Source organism: Dipodomys ordii, unplaced genomic scaffold (assembly GCF_000151885.1).
Source record: "Dipodomys ordii isolate 6190 unplaced genomic scaffold, Dord_2.0 Scaffold27, whole genome shotgun sequence".
NCBI classification, from domain to species: Eukaryota; Metazoa; Chordata; class Mammalia; order Rodentia; family Heteromyidae; genus Dipodomys; species Dipodomys ordii.
In genome coordinates, this window is record NW_012267243.1 from 2,286,178 (window position 1) to 2,303,878 (window position 17,701).

General features: G+C 38.6%; 1 protein-coding gene across 2 annotated transcripts in view; it reads right to left on the reverse strand.

Moving 5' to 3' along the window:
• Rgl1 (ral guanine nucleotide dissociation stimulator-like 1) overlaps positions 1 to 17,701 on the reverse strand; it is a 119,863-nt gene that overhangs the window by 75,555 nt on the left and 26,607 nt on the right. For both annotated transcript variants that reach the window (XR_001175043.1, XM_013015720.1), the window contains exon 3: positions 746 to 954. Coding sequence is in view for 1 of the 2 variants with exons in the window: in XM_013015720.1 (XP_012871174.1) it covers positions 746 to 954 (209 nt within the window). In the remaining variant the exon portion in view is untranslated. The remainder of the gene's footprint in view (positions 1 to 745; positions 955 to 17,701) is intronic.

Genomic DNA, 17,701 nt, shown 5'->3' on the forward strand with positions numbered 1-17,701 from the left:
GAAAAAACCCAAAAAGGTTGTTCATTTGTACATTACAATGAACATTACTCAACTGTACATGTGTCTAAACCAAATGGATTAAGAGTGATATTTCCGTGTTTATCCATACATTAGCCAATTCATGGTGATTGTTGACAGTTATCATCATCATCATGACTGACACAACTATCAGCTTCCTGTAGTTTTAAGATTTGAGCACCACATCTTATGCAGATTAGCCTATTTAAGATTCCTGGTCAATAGATTATTTATAGGAGTTATATACAAATCATGCACATTTTGAACCGAATTCTGTAAAATTAGAAATTTAGGCTGGCAAATAAGAACTGGACCCTACCAACAGTTGAATCTAGATTTATAATATCTACTTTTAAGTCTTTGGTGTGCTTGTTTTGGTTCGGGATTTGTTATTATTGTTCTTTTGTTTGTTTTGACATTGGATCTCTCAGTCGCCCAGGCTGGACCCACTTACAAATCTCTGGCCATATCCTTTGAATACTGGGATTTCAGGTATGCACAGTCAAGCTGGGCTTTTTGTAGATTATCAGTGAGATTTGTTTCCCCAAGGCAGACCATATAAGTGGCTCTTGAATAATCCTCATGTCATTTGTTCCAAAGGTCCTCCCATTCAATCTATCCTCGCATCTTGCTCTCAGCATAGCGTGTGCATGATTCAGAACCTTGTGTGTCCTGGCTGTGGGCAGCCTTACATTTCCTCCCGACCCTCAGCCCTTTGACTCCTTACCTGTCCAGCAGCAGCTCCAGCACTTCTTTAGTGGATGCAAAGCCTCTGTAGGTTGACAGGAAGATGCTGATATAGGTAAAGTCATTGTCCCCAAAAGCAGTCAGCAAGTTCTCCACAAGCTTCTCCAAGGTGCCAGCTTTTATGGTCCTAATCTTACAGGTCTCATACTGACTGACTGTGTGCCCTGGAGGCAGCTGGTCCCCTTCAACCTGTATGATAAATTCATGATTACCATCAGAAAAATTGACGCCCTCATGGAAAACTGAAAACATTAAAATAAGGCAAAGCCCTAGTCTGGACTTTCTCCTTGCTCTTATTTAATTTCTCTATAAGTTATATAAAGCAATGCTGTCTCCTATGAGTGTCGGGTGGTAGTCATGGTGACGAAGGATATGAGTATGCGTGTTCCTTTCCTTTCTAGAAGTGCAAGCATTACTTCATACTGGTTCTATTTGCATCCACTTATCCTCCCATCATAAAATATGTGGCATATTTTATCAGTGATGTTTTCTATGATCCCAGGATTGTGCTTAGCAAATGTCACCACTCAAATCCCTTTATATTATTCCAAGGAAAGTTTTGAAACTCATTCTCAGAGACAGCTCCTCTGGTGGTGTGCCAAGGGAGTCAACCCATCATGGTACTGGGGAGCTGATTGGTAAAACGTTTTAGAACTTGTGTGAGCCCACTGACATCATGTTCATATTTCTCAAAACCTTGGGTATGGTACACTATGTTCTCCATGGAAACCTGTGGCTATCTAACTGTGCTGACATCCCTTAGCCCACTGGAGGCTGCACATAGTCTGATTCAAATCATTATCAACAGAGTGGGCTGAGAAGCACTTATTCCAAGCATCCTTGGGTTCATCTGGGGGAGTGATGGAAAGGATGGTGTGCCCAAGAGAATTACTTTCAAGAAACTTGCAATGTACAAAGGAAAGCATTTAGTCCTAGGAACCAGCTGTATCAAGAGAATAAAACTGCAGATAATATTGCTAAATATAACTTTACATTCATAGGCATAAGCTATAATGCATAAAAACTGGTGGTAAAATGTAAAAGCTTAAAAACCAAGTATGAGGGAAGAGGATTAAATTGAAGGAAAGTATGGACGTACTTTGCATTGTACAATAAGTCTGTACCTGACAAATTATAGCTGTCTGTCCTAAGCATTAAGATGAATGTCCTACCAAGAAGAGATCACTTTAACAAATCTTTTTCTGAAGCAAATCTTAATTTGAAATGATTTTTTTAAATAACTACCATTCTTTGATTTGTTGTGTTTCTGGGTCTCTAGTAAGAAAATTTTGGCCTGTGCCAAGGAGACCTAGGGTTTCTCCTATTCCATCCTGTAATGTTTTCAGAGTGTCTGCTTTGACTCTGAGGTCTTTGATCCATTTGGAGTTGATTCTGGTGCAGGGTGATATATAAGGATCTAGCTTTAGTTTTCTACAAGTGATTAACCAATTTTGCCAGCATCATTTACTGAAGAAGCTGTCTTTCTTCCATTTTATTTTTTTAGTTCCCTTATTGAAGATTAGATGGCTATATGTCTGTGGGTTCATTTCTGGGTTTTCAACTCTATTCCATTGGTCCTGAGGTCTGCTCTTGTGCCAGTACCAAGCTGTTTTGATTACTATGGCTTTGTAGTAGAGTTTGAAAGTTGATACTGATATGCGTCCAGCACTGTTCTTTCTGTTAAGGATTGTTTCTGCTATTCAGGGTCGTTTATTGTGCCATATGAATTTTTGGATTGCCTTTTCTATTTCCTTGAAGAATGAGGTTGGAACCAACCCAGATGCCACTCAGTAGATGAATGGATCAAGAAAATGTGGTATATATACACAATGGAATTCTATGCCTCCATCAAAAAGAATGGCATTGCCGCATTTGTTAGGAAATGGAAAGACTTGGAAAAAAATTATATTTAGTGAAGTAAGCCAGGCCCAAAGAAACATAGGTCCCATAGTTTCCCTTATTTGCAATAACGAGTATATGTCTGAGACAAGCAGAAACAGTCAGATAAGTTGGTGTTAGGCGAAATGAACCCCAAGATAAGGACCCAAATGTTTTTTTTTCTTGCTATTGTTTCTAACGTATTTATAAGATGATTTCCTTGTTGCTTTGTATGTCCCTCCCCCACGGTATAACTCCTGCTTTCACTGTATTTGATGTTGGTATAATTTGTGGAGGGGAAGGGAAAAAACAAATTGTTTAAATAGGGATACAGGTGGACCCACTGCAACAATTAGATGTATAAGATGTTATGTCAAAAAATGAACTTTATAACTTTGGTGGGAAGGCAGGGATGGTAAGGGGAAACAAAGGAGGAGGGACAACAATGCTTGATAAGAAATGTACTCATTACCTTGTTCATGCAATTGTAACCCCTGTACGGTATTTTCACAATAAAAAAAAGTTATTAATTAAAAAAAAACACCTACCAGGCAGTTTATCCTAAGTTCATTTTTTGTCTTAGATTTTCTTAGATATAAAAATTAAAGAAGAGAAAAAAAATCTCTCTGATGATGTTAATTGGGATAATTGTGTTTACTAAACTGTACGTTCAGCTTTATCATAACCTGCTCTGTCAGAAGTTAAACAAATGGAAGGAAATTAACTAAGGTATTGCTTCCAGAAAGATTCAAGTGGTAGCTACCACTTTTAAACTAGTTTTGTCATCCTGTCTAATTGGTAACAAGAATTAATATTAGAATTCCAACTTATATAGTGTATGTCTTCATTTTTTTAATGTTTTAAAAATATTTGAAGAACCTCTTTTTCATATCTAGCTCATGAAAAATACCAAATGTTTCTTTAGGGTTCTTAGGACTGTTGACTCAGATCAAGGACTAATTACTATTTTTTCTTACTCTATACTAGTTTTAGAAGAAGTTCAGTGTCAAGTAATATCCATGTGTTTCCCAGAAAAATCTAGCTAACTTAAAGTAGAAACAGTAAGTGAAAAGGTATATGGTTTCAAACTCTAATTAGATTTTTAATTACTTGGTGCAGTATTGCTTTAAGTTCATGTTGTAAAACAGCAGCGCTAACAAAAGGTGCTGTGGTCAAGATTGGAGACTCCCAAGTTCATGAAAGGCAAAGACATTTCTTTATTGCAGCTTTTCTTAGCCCTTACAGTGCTAACGTGTCATTAAGGATATGGTGCATGACATTTCTAAATGAATTTCCCTTTATTCTTGAGCGTCTTTCAGCATTTTGGAGTGAACATACTTCAGAAAAATGTTGACTTGGTAAGTCACTAAAATGTGCTTAAGATTTAATTATATTTACCACTTTTCACTTGAAGCAAAGAGAGACTGAGACATTATAAACTATTTTAATTTTTATATTCAAACATCCATTTCTCTTTGATCTCTTTCTTAATAGAGCACTAAAATGAAAGTCTGTTTTATATTTTTTTTTACTTGAACACTTCAAAAGAAGTGTTCAAAATAATTACCTGCTTATATATTATTAAAAAGTAACAGTTAAAAATATGTGTGTGTGCCAAGTGTTAACAACACAAGGAATCGCTTCTCTGGAGTTAGGGATATTCAAGCTGGAATTCTAAATCAAGCTTCCTTGTTTTGTGATGATGATAGGACTCCCTTACTCAACAATGCGAAATTTAACAAGTCTTCTTTTATTTTAAAATACAAACTCCACTCTAAAACTAAGTCTTTCTTATTGAAAGTAATGACTTCTTGAAAGAACTAATTCTTCACTAAGTATTTATGTGACCAAAAATTCAAACCCAAAGAAAAATGCTTGTCAAAAGACCTGATGGAGTAGCTCCCTTTCCTGCCAGAAAACAGATCTGGCAGGAAGCCAGGGTTCTCCCTTGGGAATGGAATTATGGTTCTCATTAACCCAGTCGCTTCCCTTCAGCCATGCTTTCATTCTTAAAACACACACACACACAAACTCTCAATGTACATACATGATTCTCTTTCATGCTTTGATTCCTTGGTGTTTGTATCTAACAGAATGGCTAATGAAGCATGTTTAATATTTAGATTTTAAAACTCTGAGCCAGGTGCCAGTGGTTCACACCTGTAATTCTGGCTACTCAGGAAACTGAAATCTGAAGAATCAACAGTTTAAGGCCAGCCCACGAGACCCCATCTCCTAAATAAGCAGCAAAAAGCAAGACGAGAGGCATGACTCAAATAGTCAGAGCACCTGCTGAGTAATCATGAGACTCTGAGCTCAAACTCCAGTACCAGTTCCACCAAAAAAAAAAAAAAGTCATTCTCTTCATGAAATGATTGAACACAATGACAAAATCATAAAAGGGCAAACAGATTTGTTATTGTGCTAAAACTATTCTCCTAAAAAATAAATATGCAGGTTTATGGTGTCAGAATGTTTGCTTTAATGTCATTTTCTATAGATTTACTAAAAACTCTACTGTCTATTTGCTTATTTGCAATGACAGGAGGGAAACCAAAATTTTTAAGATGAGTTCTAATTTACCAAGAAAGATTTGAGACATTGTACAATTTTCAGAACAATATTTTTAAGTTATCTATTTACTATTGAAGTTATTTGAGATGAAGTAGTATAGAAAACACACACACACATGCTGACTGGAGAACCTAAAATGTTACAAGCTTCACTTTTAAAGCAAAAAATTCAGTAGGTCTATAATCCTTTTAAGAGACTTTAGGACCTGATTTTGTTTGTATTAGCTTAATAACTTTGAATTAAACTTGGAAAGAAAAGGGGAGGAGCTCTTGGCAGACAAAGGTTTAATAACTCAGACTTAGGAAAGGAGACGTGGAGGGCTGCGGCTGCCCCGTGGGTTAGCACGCTAACAGGAAACAGCTCAATGTGGATTCAATCAGAGGCCATCGCCTTACTGACAAGATCATGATACCAAGGTCACAAGAACATTTCCTGACTGGTTCTTTTGGTCAATCTTCCTGTCATTAGAATTCAGTATTTTTAAAAACAAACAACAACAACAACCAAAAAAAGGTCTAACTCCTATGGGATAAATATCTACAATTCTGCCCAGGTGTCCTAGCTGTGCAATTTCAGAATTATCAATATTGTCACTAAGAGGAGGGAAAAAAGTATGAGAGATGGAATACACCATTTTTCTCATCTGTTTCAAGTCATAGATAAATATTCTTTCATTTTCTAAAAAATAACTCTTAATAACTCAAGTGTTTCAAATCTGGAGGAAAAATCTCCCCATCAAAATAATTCTTTCAGTCATCTGACACTGGAACAGAGAAGGCTGGGGTCCTCCACGGCTTGCCAGGCTGCACTGCGTCCATTCTTAGTCCCCTGGGCCTGGGTACCCAAGGAAACAGGGAGCACTATGCAGTGGCCAACACCCCACAAAAATACCAAAACCCAACTCCACATCTTACAGACGTCAAGGACACGCACATTGCTGTCCCTACCTTCGTCCCAAGCACCAAGAGTGTATTTTGTACTCTTTCCAACTGCCCTCTACCTACTAACCATCCAGCAGCAATGACACATAAGTATGAGAAATTCCATAAGCCAGCTCACAAATACAATCTTCACATCTCCCCCTATTAACCAAATGCATATGTTCAATTTCCTGCCACGAAAAAAACAAAACATGTTCTCAGTAAGCACCATGGATGCATGACCCGTGAAGGAACATGTGGTGAGGCCAGCACATCTGATTACTCAGGAGCTATGTACATTTTGGCCATTCCGTGACCTCAAGAAGAGACACAATCAGATAGAGCTACCACTGCATTGTCTGAACTTCTACTTGAGGCATGAATCCACTTTTTGCTAGGTAAACATAGCAGAATAAAATTTTAATTTCGGATAAATTATTAAATAACAGAATAATTTGGGGGAGTGTAAGTATGTCCTGCTCAGTATTGGGGTCCTAATTGCAGTTTTAAAGCATTATGTCTTATTTATCTGAACTCAAAATATAAGTGAGATACATATATACATATTATTGATGACATACAGTACTGTAATATTAAACGGGGTGGGGGGAGGGAGGAGTGCGGGGATGGGAAAGGGAAACAAAGGAGGAGGCAACAATGATAAGAAATGTACTCATTACCTTGGTCGTGTAATTATAACTCCTCTGTATGGTATTTTCACAATAAAAAAACTTATTAATAAAAAATAGAGAGAGAGAGAGAATTTGAGGTATCTCTGGGGACATATCATTAGTATAATCCAACAGATAGCTGACACCTAAAACTAGGGAGAAACATGTCAGTTGGAACTATGTACAGATTCCATCCACTAGAACAGATTGACTCTTCCAGGCAAAGTGTGCAAAAAAGGAAGAGTGGTAGGCTGAGGATGGCATCTGAACAAGTAGCAGCCAGTTATGAGGATTCTGAGAGTAAAGAAAGCAAGCTCAAGAAGAGGCACCAGTGGATACATGGCACCTAAGCTGTGGTGGCATTTCTGGGCAGAGAACCCAGAAGCATTGCCAGTTTCATATATATTCATTATATATGTATATCTCCATATACACTTACGTATAAAATCTGTATACATATGCCAACATATGTGCCTTCCATCTAATTATGCAAACATACCAAGGTCTTGCCAATGGAGCTGGCTTGGAGCACTTGCAAGCGCTAAGTGTATCCTCCTCAACTCCATGCTCAATGGCCTCATGTTAGCAGTGTGAATTCAACCGTGATGGAAACATCTACATGGTGGAAATTGGGAAATGCTACAAATCAAAACTTTTGCTTTATGAGCCTACTACTGCTTTAGAGTCCTCCTGAGTTGTTCCATTGGTAAGTTCAAGAGAGATCTGGGGCTGGGAAGGTGGCTCCGTGGTAGAGTGCTTGCCTTGCATGCATGAGTCCATGGGTTCAATTCCTCAGCACCACAAAAGCAGAAAAAGCTGGAAGTGGTGCTGTGGCTCAGTAGTAGAGTGCTAGCCTTGAGCTGAAGAGCTGAGGGACAGTGCCCAGGCCCAGAGTTCAGGCCCCACAACTGACAAAAAAAAAAAGAGAGATCTTCATGCTAGTAAAACATATGTCAATGTAGCCAATCTAGTTGCAGTTTTGTTGCTACTATGATCCTCAATCATCTTATACAAGATGGAAAATTATGCCTCTGAATATGAAAAAGGGGAAAGGTGAAAAAAGAAGAGGCTTCAGCCTAAATATAATAAATGAAAATTTATAAAATTCTCGAGTTGACCTTGCTTGAAGTCACCCATTAGAACGAAGCCATACAACCATGTTTCTATGCTGAGTAAGTACCCTTAGTCCTCAGGAAAACACTAAGGGAGTTATAATAACAAACAAAGCAGTGTTTTATCAGACAGACTCCCAAACCCTCCCCCATCCTGTCTCAGCATGGTTTCCTAGATCACCCCCTGACTCCAGGAACCCTCCTAAGGAAACAGGAAGTTGTTTTTCCCTCTCCTGAAAAACAGTTGTATTCTTGGGGACTTGGTTCAACATTAATCCATAACAGACTTTCTTCTCTAGCACAAATCCCTATGTCTGAACATGTTGGTGAATGCTTGAAAGATTCCAAATCTTCCAGCAAGGAAATTTAAAAGTCAATCTATTGTCGGAGTTTGCAGAGTACCTTGTTCATCTTTCTGACTATAAAATTCCAAATGTTAGCTGGACATGGCTGTGCATGCCTATAATCCAAAGCTCAAGAGAATGAGGTGGGAGGATTGAAAGATGGAAGCCAGCCTGGGCCACATAGCAAAGCCCTTTCTCAAGAGAAAGGGAGAGGGAGATGGAGGAAGGGAGAGAGGGAGAGGGAGGGAAAGGGAAAGAAAGAACTGCAAATGCTAAAATGTTAATAATGAAGATGCTACAATTTTATCTACGATTTATTTACATGTCTTGTTGTATTTTGTTCTTTGTTTTCTTGAAACAGGATCTTGCCATACTGCCCAGGCTAACCTCCTTCCTCAACATCCTCAGTACCTGGGACAGGTGACAGATGCCACCACTGCGTTTCCCCTGGCTTCCATTTCCAAGGTCAATTTAGTATAGCACCTAGGACAAAAGCTTAAGGTTTCATTATCTTGATCTGCTACCTCTTAAGAAAACTCATACTTTCTGAAGAGTTGCCTGGAGAGAGGAGAGACTGAGTTAAAATAGTCACTGTTAGAGTTCCTAAATAACATTGCAAGTTGTTGTCCAGGGAAACTTCCAAAATCCACAACTCTCTTCTTTGTCTCTCAAAGACTCTGCCTACATTGAGGTCCTAGATCGACAGTTGCCCAGCTTTCTGGAATCCAGTCCATTTATTGTGCAGCCCAGCCAATATCTGTCTATAATGTCAGCAGGAAGTCGTGAGCTTCCTTTGACCTAATAATCTCTGTCAGTGAATCCACCCATGGATGGAAAATGCTCCCCACAGCCCAGAGCTTTCCTAGCAAGTCATAAATCCCACAGACAGCTCCATGAGGCTGTCTCTCCTTGTGGGATAGGTAGCTGTTCTTCCACCCATCCTAGGTACAGGGAAGGGGTAGTAACTGCCTCATGTTTCCAAACTTGAAAATGAAGTTTTAGTTAGATTCTTATTCTGCAAAGTCACTTATTAAGAAATCCCTCTCTCCTCTCCATTTTCCTAGGAGATTAGCTCACTTTTCAGCCAAGTAAATATTTCCCACTATTATTATAAGAATAATCAAGTATAAAAATCAAAGCTCCATTATCAAAAGTCAATAAAAAATCTTTACTCCCAAGACTTCAGAATTCAAGTAATGATGTTTTCAAGCTTGTTTCTTCTCCTCTCCAAAACTAAATATTAAAAGCCTGTGTGAACTCAAAAACTTAAATGCCAATGTAACTGAATTGTACACACAAAGCTCAGGGACACAAGGTCTTTGGCAAATGCCTTCCCAAACACTGTTTGGCACAAGTAATTCCCAGTCTGTATGCTCACTAGGACTGGCTACTGAAAAAGCAAACAGGTAACTTTCAAGCACATTATTAGGTGATCAGTGTAGGGCAGGTGAGAAGTTTAGGTGTAAAGTTTAGTGCATGTTGACTACATCTCTCTGAGGATACACTGAAGTAAACTGGCATTTTTCTGAATTGGTTTATCCTCCTTATGAGCTCAATTCTAGCAAAGCCGTCCTTCTGCCCTAAATGAAGAGCAAGAAATGAGAGGGATAACATGTATTATTGAGTACTCATGGAACCGATGTTCAAACCTTTAGGTCTAGGAATTATCATCTCACTGGAGGAAAGTAGTATTAGAAAAAGTGAGGGGTCTCACCTATAGTTATCTAGCTATTAAGCATAAGCATCAAAAGCAGTGTATAAAATCAGCTCTGTCTTCCTATCTTGATATGTCGCATAATAAAACAAAGCAGTACAGTACTGGGTACTCCATTTCCATATTTGGGAACCCAAAACCCTTAGAATCCAACAGCCCTGGAACTGCACATCTCATAAGGCTGTTTTAAGAGATGAAATTACATAGTAGATGCAAATGTATACTGCAATGTTACAAGTTATTCAGCATTCCACAAATAAAATGTTATATATTATAATAAAACCTTTTCTTTTATTTTCTTTTCCTTACCCCAATTACTTTCAACAAAAGGTAGATCTTATTACATCAAATGCTCTTTATGTTTAGCATCTTACCTCTGAACACTAAGTTAAGTCTAACGCTTAGGGTTACAAATACTATTTTAGTGCTATTTTGGAGCCAAACAAAAGTCTCTCTCATTATTGCAGTTTCTTACATAAATAAAGTCTAAGACAGGTAGGGGTTGGTGGTGTGGCTCAGTTGGTAGAGCACCAGCCAATAAATAAAGCATCAGATACCAAATTCAAATTCCAATCTTGGAACAACAAAAGAAAGTCTAAGAAAGACAAATGACTTTACTCGAAGACTGAAAAAAATGTCAGTAGCAAACTCAGTAGCTACAGTAAAAGCTATGCTCATTCAAAATAGGAATCCATGGAGAGCAATAGTCTTCTGTTCTGATTTCCAGATTATCAATTAATTTGCCTAACTGCTACATTTAAGAATATTCTAGCCAGGCACCAGTGGCTCGCGCCTATAATCCTAGCTACTCAGGTGGCTGAGATCTGAGGATCACGGTTCAAAGCCAGCTCAGGCCTGAAAGACCATGAGACACCTCCAATAAACTATTAGAAAACTGGAGGTGGTGCTGTGGCTCAAGCGGTAGAGCACTCACTTTGAGCTGAAGAGCGCAGGGATAGTGCCCAAGCCCAAAGTTCAAGCCACACGACCAACCGGAAAAAAAAAAAAAAAGAATATTCTATAGTCAGAAGAGGGTTCCCTTCTATTTTTATATAAGGAAATGAAAACAGAATGATAATATAACTGATAATAGGATACAGACAGATAAAGAAGCAGGCTTATAAACAGACTCTCTAAAAAAATAAATAAAAAAAACAGCATTACAGAAATGGCTGACAGCTAGCAAAAATTACCTAAAACAGATCCAATTTCTCCAAACAAACAGAAATTGATAAAGCATTCATTCCACAAAATATTCATGGTCAAAATATATGTGTAAAAAGACATGTACACCAATTGTAAAGAAAACATGTATCCTTGTAACAATATGCTTTCAACATTCCTTCCCATGACTTTTGACTTTGATGTGAGTCAATAAAAGCAGTAATCAGAAAGATAAAATAAAAGGACTGGAACTCTATGAAGGAAACAAAGGCTTTCTAATGTTTAAAAATCTAATAGTACAGATTATAATGTGAATTGCTTTCATTTCATTACTAGTATGTTTGCCATAGATGTCAAATAAATAAGCAGAAGCCTTAAAAAACTGGTTCTGAGAACAAGAAGATAAGATTTCTTGCAACCCTGGATTCAGTGCTAAGGATGGCAGGCAAGAAAGAAAACATAGCAAGAAAAGAAAACATAGCAAGGAACTAGATTTTGTTCCTGGTTCCAGATCAATTAATTATCAAATTCTTGCTAGTGCTTCCTATGTATTTCAGCTATGGGTTAGTATACTTTTAAATTTGGTTGGGTTTTTGTTTGTTTGATCCTAAAAACCCTTGACTATATTAATTTGGCAAATATTTAAGTCCTTCTTATGCAGCTGCTAGAAGCCATAGATATAACAAAGACAGACAAATAAAGTTCCAAGAGATCACCCAGGTAGGTGTATTACCTCTATAATTAACTAAGTAAGCAAATTCATGAGCCAATAACTGACTAGCTTACACTAATGGGGCCTAATCTCTTAGAAAGACAGTCTTCAAGCTACCTTAGCCTAAGAGTTGTATGCTCCTATGCTAGAAATACCATAGAGAGAGATACAGTATTTTGATTTCATTACTATATGCACATATAGAAAGAGTATAATAAGACCAATTCCTTCTAATATCCTGTGTTAAGTATCAGCTGTAATGGGATCATTTACCAGGTGGGTAGAATCTACTTCCTCAGCCATAGTTTCCTTTTGATAACTCCCTGATAACTTACCAATGAGATCTCATTTGTAAACATCAAATCAAACTTGCTCTTAAGTGAAGGTACAAAGATAACAAATCATACAACTCATTCAGAAAACAGTTCTAAAGTTTTAGTTATAGTAGTTTGAATTCCTGAGTAAAAAAAAACATTTTAACACTACTCTTTTTGTGTAAAGTATCACCAGGAAGCAATACATACGTAAAGACTTAATTATCTATCCCCCTGAATACAATAACAAGTCTTCAAGAGACTGGGGTACTGGGTAAAAGCACTGACTCCTGAGCCCTTGTTCCAATAATTCTGATAAGAAGGACTAAAATAAAGTCCAGGGATCTGCATTTGACCAGCATCTTAGGTAATTTTAAATGTAAAAGATCCACTAGCATTTGAGAAATACTGTCAAGAGCACAAAAACAAAAATGAATAAGGCTTATTGATGGATTTATCCATTAGTAAAAAGCTGCTTAATTAACATAAACTTAGTCAACTGATCTCTCTTAGTCGTAGTTTCCTCACCTATAAACTAAAACCTTTACTTCCTTAACTCACCTTTATGACTTTTTTAAAATGTGGGATATACTTTGAAGTGTTTGAGATTTAAAAAAAAACTACATAATAAGTAAAGGTATTGCTAACACTCCTGTTCATGATCAAGAAAACCCTGCAAACTTTGCTGGTTTATGTAATGAAATCCAACGGGTTTTCTTGCAAAAATTGAAGGAATTAAGATTAACCTTTAGAGTGTGCCTCTGCCCTCATTACTCTTCTAGCTGGCTGTGGGTTCTATGGAAATGTTTCAGTACTTCCGTTGTCCCTAGATTTCTCCAGGCACTGCGGATACCTTCTTAGAAATGTCTGCCATGAACATAATTTCTCAAGAATAACAGTAACAGTGGGTATATGCTTGTAATCCTGGCTACTAGGAAAGGAGAGATTAAGAGGATTGTGGTTCAAGGAAAATGTGCGAAAGTTAGTCCAGCAGCTGGACATGGTGGTATGTGCTGGTCATCACAACTACATGGAAGGCTAAGAACAGGTGGATGACAATTCCAGGCCACTCAAGGCACAAGGTTGAGCCAGGCACCAGAGGCTCACGCCTATAATCCTAGCTACTCAGGAGGCTGAGATCTGAGGATCACGGTTCAAAGCCAGCCCCTGCAGGAAACTCCATGAACCTCTTATCTCCAATAAACCACCAGAAAACCGGAAGTGGCGCTGTAGCTCAAGTGGTAGAGCGCTCGCCTTGAGCTGAAGAGCTGAGGGACAGCGCCCAGGCCCAGAGTTCAAGCCCCACGATCGACAAAAATAAAATTAAAAAAATTTTAAAAGTTGGCAAGACCCTATTTCAACCAAGAAATGCGTGCTTGCCATCCCAGTTTAAATAGGATTATGCTGCAAGCTGGCCTGGTGAAAAAGGAGATCCTACCTCAAAACACAAACACAAGCCTGGCACACTGATGACTCACGCCTGTCATCCTAGCTACTCAGGAGGCTGATCTGAGAATCTCAGTTCAAAGTCAGCCCGGGCAGGAACATCTATGAGACTCTTATCTCCAATAAACCAGAAGTGACACTGTGGCTCAAGTGGTAGAGTGCTAGCCTTGAGCTGAAGAGTTCAGGGATAACTCCCAGGCCTAGAGTTCAAGACCCACAACCAACAAAAAACAAAACAAAATTTAAAAAAAAACACAGAACAAAAAGGGATTAAAGGTATGGCTCAAGTGAGATAGTGAGATATAATATCTGCCTTGCAAAAACAAAGCCCTGAGTTCAAATCCCAGTATCACCAAAATAATTAATAATAATGATAATCATTATAAATTTTAAGTTTTGTATATAACTCAAAATAACCTTATTCTATAGCTACGAAAATGGAATGGTCCAAAGAGGCCAAGTGGCTTGTTCTAAGTTATGCAGCTGTGAAGCAGTAAAGCAAGGACTCAAACTTAAGTGTCTGGACCCAGAGTAAGACTCACCACTTTATCTCATCTCTCCTAAAGTTCTCCTGAAAATTTACTAGTTCCTCAAGTCAATATCGGTCTTCTTCCTCATTCCCATTGTCTCTGCTTTAATTTAGATTACATGCATAATAAGGAATGGGAATGCATAATAAGCACCTAACTAGTCTCATTTGCCACTTCAACCAGTGATTGGTAATCAAAATGTTCTTTCCAAAGCACAAATCCTTCTTTAGGATAAAGTCAAGGTACCTACAAAAGATAAAGATACCTATTGGCAATTCACTTCAGGCACATTCTCAACAAAAATGGGTGTGTAGATGCACTAAAAGACATGGACAAGCGAACTGCAGCTTTACTCAGAACAACAAAACTCTTTCCACATTTTGTTGGTATACTTACAGAATTTTCCACTAGACTACTCTTATTTACAGGAGTCCTATATCTATAGAAGACACATTTCAATACCCCCAGGGATGCCTGACACCAAAGACAGTAGTGAACTTTGTCATTTAATGACTTCCATCCTAACTAAGTACTTATGAAGCAGCCAGAACTTTTGCAGTATCAAGTGCAGCCACTAAAGAGATACAAAATTGCTTTGCAATTTCATAAATAGAAGAATCATACTTACCATAGATCTTAGCAACCACGGCATACTTTTTATTCTTGCTTTATTGAGGAGAATTTTGCCTTTTCATTTAAAGGAAGTGTGTTATAGCTTCTCTTTGGCACATCCAATCACCCAGCATCATTACCCTTAAGTTTGGGGACAATGAGGGTTACTTGAACACAGGCACTCAACATGACAGTCAATCTGATAACAGAATGGCTACTAAGCGGCTATTGGGTGGTATTATAGATTGGGTCTTGAATGCCTCCTAAAGGTCCCTATGTTGAAAGCTTGGTCCTCAGAAACAAATCTGATTAACACACAGCAGGGAACATTACATAGCATGGATTCTCTGGCTAGAGACTTTATTATGCTGGCCAAAATGGCACACAACTTAAACCTAGGAATTGTTTATTTCTGGAATTTTCCATATAATATTTTCTGACCAGGAAGGGCCATGGATCACTGAAACCACAGAAAATAAAAGTGAGGATAATGAGGAACTACTGTTTTTCCTGGGAAATTGAGACTAATTACAAATCTGAAGACAAAAAGGTTGGTATATTTGTATCTCTAGAAACTTGTCTATAACCATATCAGTAATAAACACTTCATAAATAGCAATTGAATAAATAGTTTTATGAGGTTCTAAATAGTGATATTATGTTCCCTAAAAATAGCAATTGAATAAATAGTTTTATGAGGTTCTAAATAGTGATATTATGCTCCCTAAATTATCTCCAATTGGTTTTTCCAAGTTCAGTTAAATAAAACACCATACACAAGTAAGACGTCTAGATATGATGCTTGTTCATTATCTCCTAGTGACTAAAATAAATACCCTTTTGGGGCTGGGAAGGTGGCTCAGTAGTAGAGTGTTTGCCTTGCATGCATGAGGCCCTGAGTTCGATTCTTCAGCACCACATAAGCAGAAAAAACGGGAAGTGGCGCTGTGGCTCAAGTAGTAGAGAGCTAACCTTGAGCTGAAGAGCTGAGGGACAGTGCCCAGGCCCAGAGTTCAGGTCCCAGGACTAGCCAAAAAAAAAAAAAATACCCTTTTAAACTGTTCTTATGGTACACATAGTGATCCTTTTAAAACAAATCAGAAGCCTGTGCTGGTGGTGCACACCTGTAACACTATCTACTTGGGAAATTGAGATCAAGAGGACTGAGGTTCTGGCCAGCCTAGGCAGAAAAGTCCACGAGACTCTATCTCAATAGAAAGAAGCGGGATTGGATGGCCCTTGCCTCCAGCTACAACAGAAAGCCTAAAACAGGTATACTCTTAAAGAGGAAGTGAGGCCCTATCTCAAAATAACCAGTGTAAAACAGAAGTGGAGATGTGGTTCAGCAGTAGAGGGCCCGTTTAGGATACACAGGCCCCTGAGTTTAGATCCCAGCAGTCCAAAACACATACAAGCATGAACACAAACACACACACAAGTCAGGATCCGCACAATGTTGGGGTCAGTACAGTGATTCATACCTCTAATCCCATCTACTCAGAAGATAAAGCTAAGACAATTATAGTTTGAGACCAGCCTGGGCAAAAAGTCAGTAAGGCTATCTCCACAAGTGATCCAAGCATGGCGGCTCACAACCATGCCTATAATGCAAGCTAATCAGAAGACAAAAGGCAGGAAGATCATGGTGCAAAGCTAGCCCAGGCAATAAGAACAAGACCCTATCTGAACAAATGCTAAAGGACTCGGGGTATGACTCAAATGATAAAGCACAAGCACAGGGGCCCTGAGTCCATGCCCCAGTACTGCCAAAATAATAAGGGTAACTTAAACAATAAAATAACAAAAATCATGTCAGGTCACCTCCCTCCTCAAAACCTCCCACTGACTTCTCAGCACAGTTGGAAATAGCAGTGGCCTTACCGATTATGTGGCCATTCTGCCTATGGCCTTGAACTCACCACCCAAACCATTTCCTTCCCCCACCATACTGGCCTTCATGCAGTTCTTTAAACAGGCAGGCTCACTCCTACCTATACATCTCTGCGTTTACTCCTGCTGTCTAAAATGCTGTTGGATCCCATCACGTTCTCATGGTTGCTCCCTTGTTTGGGTCTTACGAGCAGGCAGTGCCCCCTCAGACAAACCCCTACAGCATCACTAGCCACACCACTCATCTCCTGCCACACTGAGCACGTGTCCAGGTTAACTCCTTCATAGCAGTAACCTGTTCATGTTCTGCTGTCTGTGGTGCCTTTATCTGTCCTGTTCAGGGTTCTATGCCTGGTGCACAGGTGTGCCATGCAATGTGGCTCAGCAAATGTTTATGGTAATGAATAGAAGTAGTGTAATTACACTGCATATTGTGGGGAGAGGGTTGTTTGTTTGTTTTTTTATTTTGGTTGTTTTAGGTGTGTGTCAGTACTGGGGCTTGAAATCAGGGCCTGGGCACTCTCCCTTAGTTTTGTCACTCAGGCCTGGTAGTCTACCACTTGAGCTCCACTTCCAACTTCACAAATATTCCTGCCCCAGCTAGCTTAAACCCATGATGCTCAAATCTCAGCCTCTGGAGGTGTAAGCCCCTGGCTGGCATTGCTTTCAAATATTCCTTAAAAGTATATGAAAGAATGATGGAAAGGGTGATGTTTATCAAGGCACACTGTACTCATAATCTGACTTGTTGAACTGAAACTCCTTTATACAACTACTTAAAAACTGTAAAAGTCATATGAAACTCCATTTCCCCCTGAAAAACATAAAAATGTTTCCCTCTGAGCTAATAGTCTTAGGTAAACAAAGTTAACCAGTGCAATCTCTTCACAGCAACTGAGAACTAATTTATTAAACTGATTGTTCTGAGCTCTTCTGGATGACAATCTGTTCTATATTTGGTTATCATGATTGTAAAAGTTACTGAAAATCATAAGATGCTTTTACTCTCCAGAACTCCTTTCCCATCAAGATTGAGATTCTGAATCAAGCTACAA